The sequence below is a fragment of the Procambarus clarkii genome, chromosome 5, assembly GCF_040958095.1.
Source record: "Procambarus clarkii isolate CNS0578487 chromosome 5, FALCON_Pclarkii_2.0, whole genome shotgun sequence".
Taxonomy (NCBI): domain Eukaryota; kingdom Metazoa; phylum Arthropoda; class Malacostraca; order Decapoda; family Cambaridae; genus Procambarus; species Procambarus clarkii.
This window is the reverse complement of record NC_091154.1, coordinates 28,393,022-28,410,426: the sequence shown is the minus strand read 5'-3', so window position 1 is coordinate 28,410,426 and position 17,405 is coordinate 28,393,022. Positions and strand designations below refer to the sequence as shown.

Genomic DNA, 17,405 nt, shown 5'->3' with positions numbered 1-17,405 from the left:
AACCTAATCTAACCTAACGTTTTCGGCTACCTAACCTAACTTAACCTATAAAGATAGGTTAGGTTAGGTTAGGTAGGGTTGGTTAGGTTCGGTCATATATCTACGTTAATTTTAACTCCAATAAAAAAAAATTGACCTCATACATAATGAAATGGGTAGCTTTATCATTTCATAAGAAAAAAATTTGAGAAAATATATTAATTCAGTAAAACTTGGCTTATTAGGCAAATCGGGCCTTGCATAGTAGGCTGAGAAGTGAGTTCTGGCTACTAGGTACGACATATATATATATATATATATATATGTCGTACCTAGTAGCCAGAACTCACTTCTCAGCCTACAATTCAAGGCCCGATTTGCCTAATAAGCCAAGTTTTCCTGAATTAATATATTTACTATAATTTTTTTCTTATGAAATGATAAAGCTACCCTTTTCACTATGTATGAGGTCAATTTTTTTTTATTGGAGTTAAAATTAACGTAGATATATGACCGAACCTAACCAACCCTACCTAACCTAACCTAACCTATATTTATAGGTAAGGTTAGGTTAGGTAGCCAAAAAAAGCTAGGTTAGGTTAGGTTAGGTAGGTTAGGTAGACGAAAAAACATTAATTCATGAAAACTTGGCTTATTAGGCAAATCAGGGCCTTGAATAGTAGGCTGAGAAGTGCGTTCTGGCTATTAGGTACGACATATATATATATATATATATATATATATATATATATATATATATATATATATATATATATATATATGTCGTACCTAGTAGCCAGAACGCACTTCTCAGCCTACTATGCAAAGCCCGATTTGCCTAATAAGCCAAGTTTTCCTGAATTAATATATTTTCTCTAATTTTTTTCTTATGAAATGATAAAGCTACCCATTTCATTATGTATGAGGTTAATTTTTTTTATTGGAGTTAAAATTAACGTAGATATATGACCGAACCTAACCAACCCTACCTAACCTAACCTAACCTATCTTTATAGGTTAGGTTAGGTTAGGTAGCCGAAAAAGTTAGGTTAGGTTAGGTTAGGTAGTCGAAAAACAATTAATTCATGAAAACTTGGCTTATTAGGCAAATCAAGCCTTGCATAGTAGGCTGACAAGTGCGTTCTGGCTACTAGGTACGACATATATATATATATATATATATGTCGTACCTAGTAGCCAGAACTCACTTCTCAGCCTACTATGCAAGGCCCGATTTGCCTAATAAGCCAAGTTTTACTGAATTAATATATTTTCTCTAATTTTTTTCTTATGAAATGATAAAGCAACCCATTTCATTATGTATGAGGTCAATTTTATTTTATTGGAGTTAAAGTTAACGTAGATATATGACCGAACCTAACCAACCCTACCTAACCTAACCTAACCTATCTTTATAGGTTAGGTTAGGTTAGGTAGCCAAAAACGTTAGGTTAGGTTAGGTTAGGTAGGTTAGGTTGTCGAAAAAACATTAATTCATGAAAACTAGGCTTATTAGGCAAATCGGGCCTTGCATAGTAGGCTGAGAAGTGAGTTCTGGCTACTAGGTACGACATATATATATATATATATATATATATATATATATATATATATATATATATATATATATATATATATATATATATATATATATATATTCGCTACACGTTATCTTAATGCTATCAATATGCCAGGTGTTAAATTAACAGTACGTTTTTTAACTTTATTTCTTGTATTTTTTTTTAGGTTTGGAAATTTATACCTAATTTAAGATTAGTATTAGCTCTTAAAATATACCTTATTTTCCATTACACATGAGATGAACTAATTTTCAGCATATTATACACTTATTTAGTACTGGCAACATGTACTAGATGACAGATGAGTGATAATATTAGGAATATGTCTTGCTTCATATCATAAAGTTTCCATACAATCATTTGTATGCTAAAGTAAGATAAAACCATTAAACAATTATAGAACATTTACCATAATTATTATATGCAGAAATAAAGAGAAGTGGCGGGATTTTAATTAACCCCTCGAAATGCATTTGAGAGACATTGTCCAAGATAATAGCAACATATTCTGCACGAAAATTAAATTAAAATTATAATAACTTGAAATTATAGGCCTGCCTTCTCTATAGGCTGCTGTATTTGTTAAAACAGAAGGAAAGAAAGATAATCTTAATTTAACAATTAATTTCACCAGATATTTAATGCAGTAAAGTTATTAAATACAATTTTCTAATGATTACTCATTTATACAAATTATAAAAGTTAAGCAGCAATGGATAAAACTCTATAGCATTTTCTATTTGAATCCATAGTTACCAGAAGCATATGCCTATACAGACGTTGAGCAACGAAAATTAAATTTGTCATGTATATATAACATTAATAATTTTGTAACTAGCGTCAAAAGATTGTTATTTGCTTAGCTAAACGAACTAGAGGGTTCAGTTCCTGAACCGATTATGTGCCTCTGTAATCCTTTACACCACCGCCCATGGGATGGGTATGGGGTGCATAATAAAGAAAGAAATTGAATTGTCACGACATTTAAATGGTTAAACTAATGTGCGTGCTAACATAAAATGGGCCATGTTTACGTGTGTGATCTGCTACGTCAGTCTTGAACATTGTCTCAATGCGAATCTTAGCCACGACTTAGGATAATCTTTGGCCTTGGCTGCTGAAGTTTTGATCTCAAAACTACACAATATCTTACACAATACCGAAAGAATTTTGCTTAACTTAACACGCACTTAAAAATAAAGTATTTACAGGTTTTGTTTTCCCTATTTGTTAATCTCAGAGATCATGGTTAAATATTTAATATGTTATAAAAATGGGAGGTGGCATATTACAGTCAGAGTATCATAGTAATCGATCTGGGTGGATATATGCAAAACATTTCTTCAAAACCAACACTTGCACGGAAAATGTGAGAACATTTCGATGAAAACTGTGGCAGGAATTGACGACCAAACTGTACATTAAAGATGGACACAGCGATCGCTAGGATCTATCTTTCCCATCTCGTTTAAGCAGGATACATAGATTCAGAAGTTCGTTGCTGCCCAAAGAAATATTAACCTTTGATCACAATGGTTTGATCTCAAGTTAGTTTCATATATTTTAAGAATGTTTCAAAGTACGGTATCTACAAAAGGTATTTTTTTCGTGAATAATTTTTTCCGTTGCTACGAGTTATTAGCATAATTTTACACACTTGACTTTCACAGAGACTCGAATACAAAACAAAAATTCAGTTTTATTAAAATATCTCTTTTTGCGCCACTTGTGAAACTAAAGCGATGGTGTCGCAAACAAATGATGATCGACTTCTTTCATATATTTAATTAGGCGTTCAGTTAGGTAGAATTACCACAGTGCACATTCAGAGGTTTCTGGAATATGTCATTACTTTCGTTCCTTGGAGGCTAGTGTAGCACACACTCCAACATCCGGTTCAGGAGACACGGTTAGTGAAGTTGTCCACGCCATCTTGAATCCCATCATTTACACATTAGTGCTCCATATTAAATATCCTCACCAGAAGACTCGCGTCACATCAGGTCGGTTTTCTGTCAACCTTGCTGCGTACTGGGTTCCTTCACTGGCTGACTCGCACCATACTAAATCCTCTTACTGACTGATATGTGTCATATTGGATCCCATCACAGGCAAATTCGCGCTATATTGGATACCCTCATTAACTAGTTGGCGTCATATCAGATTCCCTTATTGGATGACACGCGTCATTTCTGATCCCTTCTGTATTGACAGAGTTACGTCATATTTGATCCCCCTCACTAGCCGATTCGAGTCACTTGGCAAACTCGAATGGGACGAGCGCTATGAAACTCGATGGTGTGAACCACGGGCGGCAGAGGCTGGTGAGTGGCGATGTGGGCGTGCGTCGACGTTTGTGGGCGGATATTGGGAGGTGGGTTGGTGGTGGTCGGGGCTGGTCTCGGGCGGCGTGCAGGCAGGGCATTAGACAGAGGACCGTAGAGCGCCAGTACACGATCCCGACGGTGTACCTGGGGAACAACGAGCTCGTGTTTAGATGTTTGATAGTAATTATCATAAAAATTAAAACAATCAAAATCACATTAATAATAATAATAATAATTTATTCCAATAGGCTAACTTATAAATAATAAATACGTGATAAGATATTTGTATTTAGAAAGTCAGCAATAAACTCTCGTTATCATGACATTTGCAGAAGAGGTTAAATTGTTAAGCTATGCTGATGATATAGCATTAGTCATTACAGGTCCTTCATTTCTAAATAAAGCACAAGGTGCATTAGATAAAGTAACATCTGAATGCAGCATTTTAGGGCTAAAAATATCTGCACAGAAGTCTAAGGCAATGAAACTAGGCGGCAACACTCCAGACAGGCACCTACGCATTCAAGACATTGACCTTCAGTGGGTTACACAATATCAATATCTCGAAGTGTGGATAGATTCTAAAATGACATTCAACAAGCAAATTCAATATCTGAAGGAGAAAGGAAAATCACGACTGAATATAATGAGAGCAATCACAGGGCCCGTCGGGTACTTATCAACTGGGTGCCAAGTCATGTGGGAATAATAGGAAATGATACTGCAGACGAAGCTGCAAAACTTGCAGCTAAGAGAAGAAATGTAGACATTTACAAACTTCAGAGTCTATCACAAATTAGGAAAATAATTAAAAATAGAGCAATGCAAAAGATGTACAATGTTTTTTACAGTGTACAGTGAATTTTAAAAGTTACATTCATTCATGGATATTAGAAGATAGTATCATACTGTACCCAAATGTTGCTAGTACAAGCTAGTAGTCTAGCCTCACATCCCAGGTATGACTAACCCCACCTGTGAGATAGGGGGTATATTGGGAACTTACGGCTACCTGGCTCTAGGCCCATACCTTGTAATCCCTCATATAAACTAGGGCAGCAACACAATATTGTATAAATGAACTTGTTAATAATAAGAAAACTATACACGCTACAACACACACACTAACGAATTTTCTATGTAATATGGAGTGACCCCTATAATCCATCATCGTCCAAAACGTCGTAGCCACATGTATGAAAAGACCTGGCAAGGTTGGAAACATACCAAGTATATATACAGAGAGAAATAGATTAAAGAACGACCAGACTAAGGCTGAGGCGTACAAAACTAGCAGCACAGCTGTACTAACAAGATAGACATAAATTAACATTTAATCCAATGCAAAATTCCAGAGACAAGCTAACTTTTTTACTACTCTGCTTCAGACATCACAGAGTAAGAGTAAGTTTCAGACAACAACTTATCACTATCAAGCTACCCTTCAGCATCGAACACTTATTGGAATAAGATATAGCTCTCATTACACACAAAACAACAAGTATGTGCATCTATATATGCATGTTAAAATTCCGTGACTCCGAACCATAGAAAACGTAAATATCTTGACACTGACAACAGAAGCGATCATCCGACGAAAGTTGTGATGATGAACAATTTATTTGTGGTGTGTGAGGCGGTCATTGACAGATTATCTCAGCTGGTGGCAAAGATCAGCAGAACTGCCATATAACAGTCCACCAGAGGACGTTACCAACTCAGCCTACCGCGACTGATACTCCTGGCTGCAGACATCAAGCTGAGGAGAGTTTACCGTCGCCAGTGTACATAGCCTATCGTCCATTTTTGGTAAGTGAATTCCATAATTTAGTGGTCTGAACAGCTAGCTGAAAATCGATTAGTTCTGCAGGGTACGATTCAATGCCAGAACGAGTCCTTTAGTCACGTTTCCTTATACCTGATGTATTTGTGCACCTTGCAGTAAACAGGAGTTAGTCAACTGTTACGGGTAGCATCCTAGGAAATTGCCAATCGTTGGCTAGGGAAACGTCGATCAGCTTAATAGACATCCTGTTTCCGACAATTGAAAACCATCCAAAATACGTATTTACGAGGATGACAACGTGAGAGACGGGGAATGAGTGTGGGAAACATGTGGGACATACCTTGTGGTGTTTGGCCAGGTGGTCGGAGCGGGAGAAGCGCTTGTCGCAGACCTGACAGCGGTAGGGCTTGACGCCGGAGTGGGAGCGACGGTGGCGAGCCAGCTCGTCCGAGCGAGAAAACCTCCAAGAGCACCCGGGCCAGGTGCACACAAATGGTTTCTCCCCAGTGTGGCGCCGCAGGTGAGCCTTCAGGTGTGAGGACTTGGCGTACACCTTCCCGCATCGTGAGTAAGAGCACTGGAAGACCCGTTCATCATCCCGCGGGGGATCCGGTCTTGGCGGGGGCGGCTCCCTAGGGGGAAGGTGCATTGGGGGCCCTAGACGACCTCCTAGGAGGGAGGTCATGGGCTGGCATGGCGGCAGAGGCGGGTGGTGAACGCCCTCGACCTTGTTGGTGTAGTCATGACCGGTGAGGAACACGTTGACCACCTTAGGGCTCTCTTCTACCTCGTCCTCCAGCAGCTGTGAGAAAAGACCCCCGCCCCCGCCCACATCCTCCCCCCGCGGTGCTGCCCAGGTCATGTCCGCTGGCAGGTCGATGCTGAATGGCGGCGGGCAGACGTCGAGGGCGGAGAGGTTGACGTCGAAGCGTGGGAGGTCAACAGAAGCCAGAGAGAGGTCAAGGGACGGGTGTGAGAGGCCACCGTGTTGGAGCAGCTCCAGGGGTGGCGGCTGCCGGGGACATCCGCCCATTTTCATCAGTGTCGTTTTTGGCATTTCACCCATGGGCGGGAAATCACCGCAGGAGGCATGCTCCGAAGTGTTCTTGGACATGTGGTCAGAAATCGAGTCTTGTGTGGGCACAGTGTCGGTCAGAGACGGGAGGTCGTCCAACCCCGGCAGAAGGGACACACCCTCCATCACGCCCACGTCCTCCTCCCTCGGCGACTCCATGGGGCCGATGAGCGGCGGCATGTTGAGAGGTGTGGGCGGCGTGGGCGGCTCGGGGAACAGGTAGTCGAGGCTGTCCAGGGCGGCCAGATCAAGCGTCTCCAGGTCCAGGCCATCTGCAAGATGAGCCACAGGTTAGTTAAGTAGACAGACGAAACAGTAGAGAGGGAGGCGGGATGGGGAAACGGAAGATCTAGAAGCTATAATTTTGTTTTACATACTGACGTCAGCCTGGCAAAGTCACGTATAGAAATCCTGACACGTAACTGCAAAGAAATCATGTAGTCACATGTTTTATACACAGTCTGTGAGAAGTGGTAGGTTTAGCTTTAATAAGTTTGTCAGATTCAGTGGTGGACTGTTCGTCACTCGTCACCCGGGTCACATCACCTGCATGGCGAGTTAGAGAGCATGTTAACCAGAGCACAGAGTGCAGCACAAGTGAATGATGAGCTATGCACAAAGCTTTAGCATTAATTTACCTGAGAACTGCTATTATTCCTGAGGATTTTTTACAGCTGAATCTTAAACATGAGTAATATCTTGGCATTTACGACTTGGGTGGATAGGAGATTATATGGGTTTGTTACCATATGGGTGAAAAATAATATCTTGTTTTCGGTCCTACATTGTGGCTTATTGAGTTTGAAGCTATTGCCCCTTGTGTGCGTTACACTTGACCTTACAGAGAAGTGGTCTGGATTAATATCATTCAAATTGTTTAGTATTTTTAAGGCCTGGATGAGATCAGCCGATTGGCTTCAATTGCGTCTCGTCAGTTTTCAGCTGGTGTAAATATCCAACCCATCACTTCCTGTTTTGGTAGTACTTATAGTAACGATGAGCACCATAGTATATATACCGACGTACAATGAAATTAGGAAGTAGAAATCGGCACTATTGAGTTGGACAACCCGGAAAACTATTTTCTACTTAAGTTGCAAAGACAAACTAAACTGACACGTTAAAATGTGTGCCTATACTAGGCCTAGGAATATTTAAGTTTGTTTTTAGCTTCAATTTTTCCGAATCTATAAAGTGAATAGTACAAAGTTCTACTATCTAATTGTTTAGAATGGCAAAATTTGTACTATGGTGCTCATAGTTACACAAACTGCTATCTAAACAGGAGAATGGCTTGGAATATCCCACCCCGCAAACACCACAACCACGACAGGGTTAACATTGTTACTTCGTTACAATGATTACTTCTTTACGATGGTTAATTCGTTACAAAGGTGCATCAAAATAACAACAGTACAAAAAACTTTGTAGTTACTTTGTGGTTTGTTGGGATTGCAAGTTCTGAGAGGGGAAGAGAGAGACAGGGGAGGAGAGCAAGAGTGGGGGAAAGTGGACGGGAATAGGTGGAAAGAGTGGAAGGGAAAGATGGAAGAGAGAGGTAGGAGGGGGAGAGTGGAGAGGGAGGTGGGAGATACGGCACCCGGGCACCGCCTGGTACCCCATCTAGTCCTAATGCACCATGTTTCCTGGCCGTCCTTCATGCAGGTATTGGCTGAGTGTGGTTATCTTGAGGTTATCTTGAGATGATTTCGGGGCTTTAGTGTCCCCGCGGCCCGGTCCTCGACCAGGCCTCCACCCCCAGGAAGCAGCCCGTGACAGCTGACTAACACCCAGGTACCTATTTTACTGCTAGGTAACAGGGGCATAGGGTGAAAGAAACTCTGCCCACTGTTTCTCGCCGGCGCCTAGGATCGAACCCAGGACCACAGGATCACAAGCCCAGTGTGCTGTCCGCTCGGCCGACCGGCTCCGGAGTGTGGCTCACAAGGAGGGCCTAGTAATGTGATGATGATGTTTGGCTTCATTACATGGCTTTTTCACCCAATGAAAATTCAAGTATTCACTACTGGAACCGGGAACCACCACGGGGATATCACCACGATAGTCCACTACCGTGGTGTAGTGGTTAAGACACTCCCCTGCCGTTTCGCGAGGGATTTTCCTCGGTTCGTATCCTGGCCGGGGAGGATTTACTGGGTGTCAATCCTTAACTGTAGCCTCTGTTTACCTAACAGTAAAATGGGTATCTGGTTGTTAAACGATTTGGCGGGTCGTATTCCAGGGAATATTAGGATTAAGGACCTGGCCTGAAACGCCACGCGTGCTGGTGGCTATACAAGAATGTAAGAATTCTTGTATATAAACAAAAATAGCAAAAATGTACTCACCTATTTGTGCTTGCGGGGGTTGAGCTTCGGCTCTTTGGTCCCGCCTCTCAACTGTCAATCCACTGGTGTACAGATTTCCTGAGCCTACTGGGCTCTATCATATCTACATTTGAAACTGTGTATGGAGTCAGCCTCCACCACATCACTGCCTAATGCATTACATTTGTTAACTACTCTGACTCTGGAAAAAGTTCCTTCTAACGTCCCTGTGGCTCATGTGGGTACTCAGTTTCCACCTGTGTCTCCTTGTTCGCGTACCACCAGTGCTGAAGAGTTTATCTTTGTTTACCCGGTCGATTCTTCTAAGGATTTTGTAGGTTGTGATCATGTATCCCCTTACTCTTCTGTCTTCCAGTGTCGTAAGGTGCATTTCCTGCAGCCTTTCCTCGTAACTCATGCCTCTTAGTTCTGGGACTAGTCTAGTGGCATACCTTTGAACTTTATCCAGCTTCGTCTTGTGCTTGACAAGGTACGGGCTCCATGCTGGGGCCGCATACTCCAGGATTGGTCTTACATATGTGGTGTACAAGATTCTGAATGATTCCTTACACAGGTTCCTGAACGCTGTTCTGATGTTGTGTGTGTGTGTGTGTGTGTGTGTGTGTGTGTGTGTGTGTGTGTGTGTGTGTGTGTGTGTGTGTGTGTGTGTGTGTGTGTGTGTGTGTGTGTGTGTGTGTGTGTGTGTGTGTGTGTGTGTGTGTGCATATGTGTAAATCACGAAAATTAACACGTGATGAAAAAGTGAAAGTGTCAGACCACGGAGGAAGAATTGAAACAGGAATTTCCTTAAGTACTTTCGTATTTAATTATACATCTTCAGAATGGTGTATTAATACACCCTTCTGAAGATGTATTATTAAATACGAAAGTACTTAAAGAAATTCCTGTTTCAATTCTTCCTCCGTGGTCTGACACTGTCAGACATATATATATATATATATATATATATATATATATATATATATATATATATATATATATATATATATATATATATATATATATATATATATATATATATATATACACCACTACCCCTGCCTACAACTCCTCCGGCAACACCTTTTTCGATTATTATATATTATCCATAAATGGGTACCAAGACACTGTTAAATTCTCCAAATTCAAATTATCGACGAATTTGGAAAAGCAAGGCATGCAATAGCACACCATCCTCAATTAATCCTTGAATAACGCAGAAAGGGGAACCCCCCTGAAATCCATAAATCAAAACTTTACACATCAGTTGAAAACATCATGTTCATAACATGCTATGGAACCATTAGCATTGAACTGGGGAGCTGGCAAACACACCAGACACAAAGACAGATAAATAAATGAAGCAGTGACGGCTGTGACACACACATTAGACCAGCAGCACACACATTATTCCAAATATACGACAGATATATGGTGGACAGGCCACCGAACTTTCAAACCTCCTCTCTCTCTACACCCGCATCCTCTTCCAGAATTTCATCTCCCCATCCCTCTACCTCCCCCATCCTTTCCATTCCCTATGGACATCAAAGACAGATATAAATGAGCGGTGCATTCACTGACATGCTCCACAGACACAGTCAAACGTTATCTCCATAGGCATACATGTATACATCCCAGCTTCTCGATATGTATGCACTGAATTTGCTTTAGCCTTCAGAGGTGGACAGAGGGGAATTGTTTAGGACTCTCTAAGACAGATAAGGGTGGACAGGTCATTATATATGACTGTCCATGACAGATAAGGGTGGACAAATCATTATATAAGACTGTCCATGACAGATAAGGGTGGACAGATCATTATATGAGACTGTCCATGACAGATAAGGATGGACAGGTCATTATATATGACTGTCCATGACAGATAAGGGTGGACAGGTCATTATATATGACTGTCCATGACAGATAAGGGTGGACAGGTCATTATATTGGACTATCTAAGACAGATAAGGGTGGACAGAGGGCATTGTTTAAGACTGTAGTTAAAAATAATCCATAATAATTTAATATTAAACAAGTTTTAAGTAACGATTAGCTGAAAGACGGTTTTAGTTAAGCTTCGGTGTCTTGAGTTAAGAGAGAGAGTTTACAATACTAAGGAACTGTTAAAAGGTAACATTACATTAAATAAGATATAAGTTATAATGTTCAAGTTTGGTCGTAAATACCTGCATCACATGTGATGGTTCTTGGGATTGTTCGTAAAGTTGTTGGTTGTAGTTATTTCCAAGTTGACTGGAGTTATTTCCAGTGGTTGTAGTTATTTCCAAGTTGACTGCAGTTATTTCCAGTGGTTGTAGTTATTTCCAAGTTGACTGCAGTTATTTCCAGTGGTTGTAGTTATTTCCAGGATGACTGCAGTTATTTCTGTTCGTTGCAGTTATTTCCAGACTGACTTCAGTTATTTCTAGTGATTGCAGTAATTTGCACGCTTTCACACCAATTGTTTCCAGTGAGAGTAGTCTACATAATATGATGCTATCCATGTTATCATTAGTCTTACACATATCAACACCATTTTTCGTTGCGCTAATTAAAATGGCACGACGTTAGAAGGGGTTTGAAAATAATCTCACGGTAAAAGTCATGACCCCCGTGTTATTTATTATGGAGGAAACGTCTGCCCCGTGTATTCTCGCGTTCGAAACCACGTTTTTTTTATCAAGCTACCACTCTCACCCTCGACACTCGCAGACGTATATATCGTACGCAAAATGCGTAAATGATAGCGTAAACTGTGTAAGAGGAGAGGTGCGACGCGGAGAGCGTGGAGGCTGACTCACACCTTCCGCTCAACTAACTCTCCCGCCACAGGAAACTGGAGGCAGGAAGCCAGGCTGATAGCACCGTGCGCCGTGTAGCTGACGCCTTTCTCTGGCATGTTGAAAGATCTCTTGGTCCAGCGGTGTGTGTGTGTGTGTGTGTGTGTGTCTGTGTGTGTGTGTGTGTGTGTGTGTGTGTGTGTGTGTGTGTGTGTGTGTGTGTGTGTGTGTGTGTACTCACCTAATTGTACTCACCTAATTGTGCTTGCGGGGGTTGAGCTCTGGCTCTTTGGTCCCGCCTCTCAACCGTCAATCAACTGGTGTACAGATTCCTGAGCCTATTGGGCTCTATCATATCTACATTTGAAACTGTGAATGGAGTCAGCCTCCACCACATCACTTCCTAATGCATTCCATTTGCTAACTACTCTGACACTGAAAAAGTTCTTTCTAACGTCTCTGTGGCTCATTTGGGTACTCAGCTTCCACCTGTGTCCCCTTGTTCGCGTCCCACCAGTGTTGAAAAGTTCGTCCTTGTTTACCCGGTCGATTCCCCTGAGGATTTTGTAGGTTGTGATCATGTCCCCCCTTACTCTTCTGTCTTCCAGTGTCGTGAGGTGCATTTCCCGCAGCCTTTCCTCATAACTCATGCCTCTTAGTTCTGGGACTAGTCTAGTAGCATACCTTTGGACTTTTTCCAGCTTCGTCTTGTGCTTGACAAGGTACGGGCTCCATGCTGGGGCCGCATACTCCAGGATTGGTCTTACATATGTGGTGTACAAGATTCTGAATGATTCCTTACACAGGTTCCTGAACGCCGTTCTGATGTTAGCCAGCCTCGCATATGCCGCAGACGTTATTCTCTTTATGTGGGCTTCAGGAGACAGGTTTGGTGTGATATCAACTCCTAGATCTTTCTCTCTGTCTGTTTCATTAAGTACTTCATCTCCTATTCTGTATCCTGTGCCTGGCCTCCTGTTTCCACTGCCTAGTTTCATTACTTTGCATTTACTCGGGTTGAACTTCAACAGCCATTTGTTGGACCATTCACTCAGTCTATCCAGGTCATCTTGTAGCCTCCTACTATCATCCTCTGTTTCAATCCTCCTCATAATTTTTGCATCGTCGGCAAACATTGAGAGGAACGAATCTATACCCTCTGGGAGATCATTTACATATACCAGAAACAGTATAGGTCCGAGGACTGACCCCTGCGGGACTCCACTTGTGACGTCTCGCCAATCTGAGACTTCACCCCTCACACAGACTCGTTGTCTCCTGTTGCTTAGGTATTCCTCTATCCACCGGAGTACCTTCCCTCTCACTCCAGCCTGCATCTCCAACTTTCGCACTAGCCTCTTGTGTGGCACTGTATCAAAGGCTTTCTGACAATCCAATTTGTGTGTGTGTGTGTGTGTGTGTGTGTGTGTGTGTGGTTCCCGCCAGCGGGGGTTGGGTGCGCACCCCATGTTTGTTGACAACCCCATACTCGTCGTGAGGTTATCTTGAGATGATTTCGGGGCTTAGCGGCCCCGCGGCCCGGTCCTCGACCAGGCCTCCTTTTTGTTACACACCCCTAGGAAGCAGCCCGTAGTAGCTGTCTAACTCCCAGGTACCTATTTACTGCTAGGTGAACAAGGACATCAAGGTAAAAGAAACTGGCCATTTGTTTCCGCCTCCGCCGGGGATCGAACCCGGAACCTTAGGACTACGAATACCGAGCGCTGTCCACTCAGCCATATGACCCCCTAAGAATCTTTATTTACCTGAGGGCCACTATCACTAGTGGCCTCGACGAGGACAGGAAGCCGGTGGCTTGTCATAGGTCCCCCCCCCCACCCCATTTGTCTTGATCTTTTCCAGGCACGGAAAGATCTTATAAACTTTAAAGGCTTACAACAATGGTATACATTATTTGAAATTTGCCATATTATAGTAATATTTCTACCTATCTTAATTTTTTTTTTTAGCCAGATGAAACTTATAGGCCTAACAGCAAGTCAAATTTGTAAGAAATTTATTGCAATGCCGTGTAAACCCACGTAAACTCAAACATGAAATAATCGGCTTTCTCTACTGTGGAAAATATATTGGAACTACTTTGTCACCACCTGAAGCAGCCACCTGTGTCACCACCTGAAGCAGCCACCTGTGTCACCACCTGAAGCAGCCACCTGTGTCACCACCTGAAGCAGCCACCTGTGTCACCACCTGAAGCAGCCACCTGTGTCACCACCTGAAGCAGCCACCTGTGTCACCACCTGAAGCAGCCACCTGTGTCACCACCTGAAGCAGCCACCTGTGTCATCACCTGTGAGTGGCAGTTTGTTGACAACCCCCATACTCGTCCTGTGAGTGGCAGTTTGTTGACAACCCCCATACTCGTCCTGTGAGTGACAGTTTGTTGACAACCCCCATACTCGTCCTGTGAGTGACAGTTTGTTGACAACCCCCATACTCGTCCTGTGAGTGGCAGTTTGTTGACAACCCCATACTCGTCCTGTGAGTGGCAGTTTGTTGACAACCCCCATACTCGTCCTGTGAGTGACAGTTTGTTGACAACCCCCATACTCGTCCTGTGAGTGACAGTTTGTTGACAACCCCCATACTCGTCCTGTGAGTGACAGTTTGTTGACAACCCCCCATACTCGTCCTGTGAGTGACAGTTTGTTGACAACCCCCATACTCGTCCTGTGAGTGACAGTTTGTTGACAACCCCCATACTCGTCCTGTGAGTGACAGTTTGTTGACAACCCCCATACTCGTCCTGTGAGTGGCAGTTTGTTGACAACCCCCATACTCGTCCTGTGAGTGACAGTTTGTTGACAACCCCCATACTCGTCCTGTGAGTGACAGTTTGTTGACAACCCCCCATACTCGTCCTGTGAGTGACAGTTTGTTGTACATCCCGTTTGCAGTCCACGTGGCGCAGCGGTAAGACTCGCACCCCGTGCTCCGCGAGCGATTTGGCCTGGGTTCGCTGAGGCAGCCCGTCCTCCAAACAAAGACCCAAAAGTGATTCCATGCGCCGGCCAAGCCCGCTGTTTATGAATGAAAAATGGTTTACACACAACTCACAACTGCTGACGTTCGAACACTTCCGGAACAAGTGCTTCGCTGACAAATTTTGTTCGAACCACAACGCTATAAATGCTTCACCCACGTACTACAAATACAAATAATCGCCAACAGAACCTAAACACCTAACCTAACCTATGCCTATATATGCACAATATGCTAATATATTATAATATTAATTTATACTTGAGAAAATTCCCGTTTTGAATGAACAGCATATTAAAATTTATGAATGCGTCTCTGGGGTCGACCGCTGGACGTAATGGACTTGAGTCGAGGACGGGTTGGTTGAGGATTAATTGAGCTGCGATCCTTAACTGCAGCCTCTGTTCACCCAGCAATAAATGGGTACCTGGTTGTTAAACGATTTGGCGGGTCGTATTCCGGGAAAAATTAACATTAAGGATCTGCCCGAAACGCTATGCGTGCCAGTGGCTTTACAAGAATATAAGAACTCTTGCATATATAAATTAAAAAATACTCGTTCCGTGAGTGGTAGTTTGCTGTACTTGCCTTACTCATCTTGTGAGTAGCAGTGTGTTGACACTACCAGACGTCCAGCGACTACCAACAACTACCAGAGACCCACCACTCTTCAGTATCACTCACAACATCGCCTGATCACAGACATTTGTCTTCAAGAAGGAACGAGACAAGCTGCTCCTGCAGAGGAGACGTCGAACCACCTGGTTGGTAAAAGCAACGTGGGCCATGATGATGCTGACACAAACAGCATCACCGATCAGATCACCAAATGAAGCTCGATTTCAACCCGGGCTGAAAGCGTTGAGAAAGAACAGCAGTTTCCGAGGCAGGTGGGGCCCCTGGGAGAGAGAAACAACAACAATGCCTTACATGTACGAGATAGTGATCGGTGTGCCTTACACGATAATGTTACCCGTACTGGCGCCAAGTGGTCAGTGTTGGCGGGCGCCGACAGCGGACACCACCCCATTATATGCTCAGTCCCAGCTGTACCAGGACATGTTCCCTCCAGCTGTACCAGGACATGTTCCCTCCAGCTGTACCAGGACATGTTCCCTCCAGCTGTACCAGGACATGTTCCCTCCAGCTGTACCAGGACATGTTCCCTCCAGCTGTACCAGGTCTTGTTCCCTCCAGCTGTACCAGGACATGTTCCCTCCAGCTGTACCGGGTCTTGTTCCCTCCAGCTGTACCAGGTCTTGTTCCCTCCAGCTGTACCAGGTCTTGTTCCCTCCAGCTGTACCGGGTCTTGTTCCCTCCAGCTGTACCAGGACATGTTCCCTCCAGCTGTACCAGGACATGTTCCCTCCAGCTGTACCAGGACATGTTCCCTCCAGCTGTACCGGGTCTTGTTCCCCTCCAGCTGTACCGGGTCTTGTTCCCTCCAGCTGTACCAGGACATGTTCCCTCCAGCTGTACCAGGACATGTTCCCTCCAACTGTACCAGGACATGTTCCCTCCAGCTGTACCAGGACATGTTCCCTCCAGCTGTACCGGGTCTTGTTCCCCTCCAACTGTACCGGGTCTTGTTCCCCTCCAACTGTACCAGGACATGTTCCCTCCAGCTGTACCAGGTCTTGTTCCCTCCAGCTGTACCAGGTCTTGTTCCCTCCAGCTGTACCAGGACATGTTCCCTCCAGCTGTACCAGGTCTTGTTCCCCTCCAACTGTACCAGGACATGTTCCCTCCAACTGTACCAGGACATGTTCCCTCCAGCTGTACCAGGTCTTGTTCCCCTCCAACTGTACCGGGTCTTGTTCCCCTCCAACTGTACCGGGTCTTGTTCCCCTCCAACTGTACCGGGTCTTGTTCCCTCCAGCTGTACCAGGTCTTGTTCCCTCCAGCTGTACCGGGTCTTGTTCCCTCCAGCTGTACCAGGACATGTTCCCTCCAGCTGTACCAGGTCTTGTAACCCTCCAGCTGTACCAGGACATGTTCCCTCCAGCTGTACCAGGACATGTTCCCTCCAGCTGTACCAGGTCTTGTTCCCCTCCAACTGTACCGGGTCTTGTTCCCCTCCAACTGTACCAGGTCTTGTTCCCCTCCAACTGTACCGGGTCTTGTTCCCCTCCAACTGTACCAGGACATGTTCCCTCCAGCTGTACCAGGTCTTGTTCCCTCCAGCTGTACCGGGTCTTGTTCCCTCCAGCTGTACCGGGTCTTGTTCCCCTCCAACTGTACCGGGTCTTGTTCCCTCCAGCTGTACCAGGACATGTTCCCTCCAGCTGTACCAGGACATGTTCCCTCCAGCTGTACCAGGACATGTTCCCTCCAGCTGTACCAGGACATGTTCCCTCCAGCTGTACCGGGTTTTGTTCCCTCCAACTGTACCAGGTCTTGTTCCCTCCAGCTGTACCAGGTCTTGTTCCCTCCAGCTGTACCGGGTCTTGTTCCCTCCAGCTGTACCAGGTCATATATATATACTGTATATATATGTATATATATATATATATATATATATATATATATATATATATATATATAT

At 43.7% G+C, this 17,405-nt stretch overlaps 1 protein-coding gene across 1 annotated transcript in view; it reads right to left on the bottom strand.

The window, feature by feature from the left end:
* Window positions 1-1,688: 1,688 nt before the first annotated feature.
* LOC123762551 (Krueppel-like factor 8) overlaps window positions 1,689-17,405 on the bottom strand; it is a 70,970-nt gene continuing 55,253 nt past the window's right edge. Inside the window, exons 3-4 of the mRNA XM_045749077.2 lie at window positions 6,013-7,019; window positions 1,689-4,030 (exon numbers count right to left, since the gene is read on the bottom strand). Coding sequence (XP_045605033.2) covers window positions 3,800-4,030; window positions 6,013-7,019 — 1,238 coding nt within the window. The 3' untranslated portion in view covers window positions 1,689-3,799. The remainder of the gene's footprint in view (window positions 4,031-6,012; window positions 7,020-17,405) is intronic.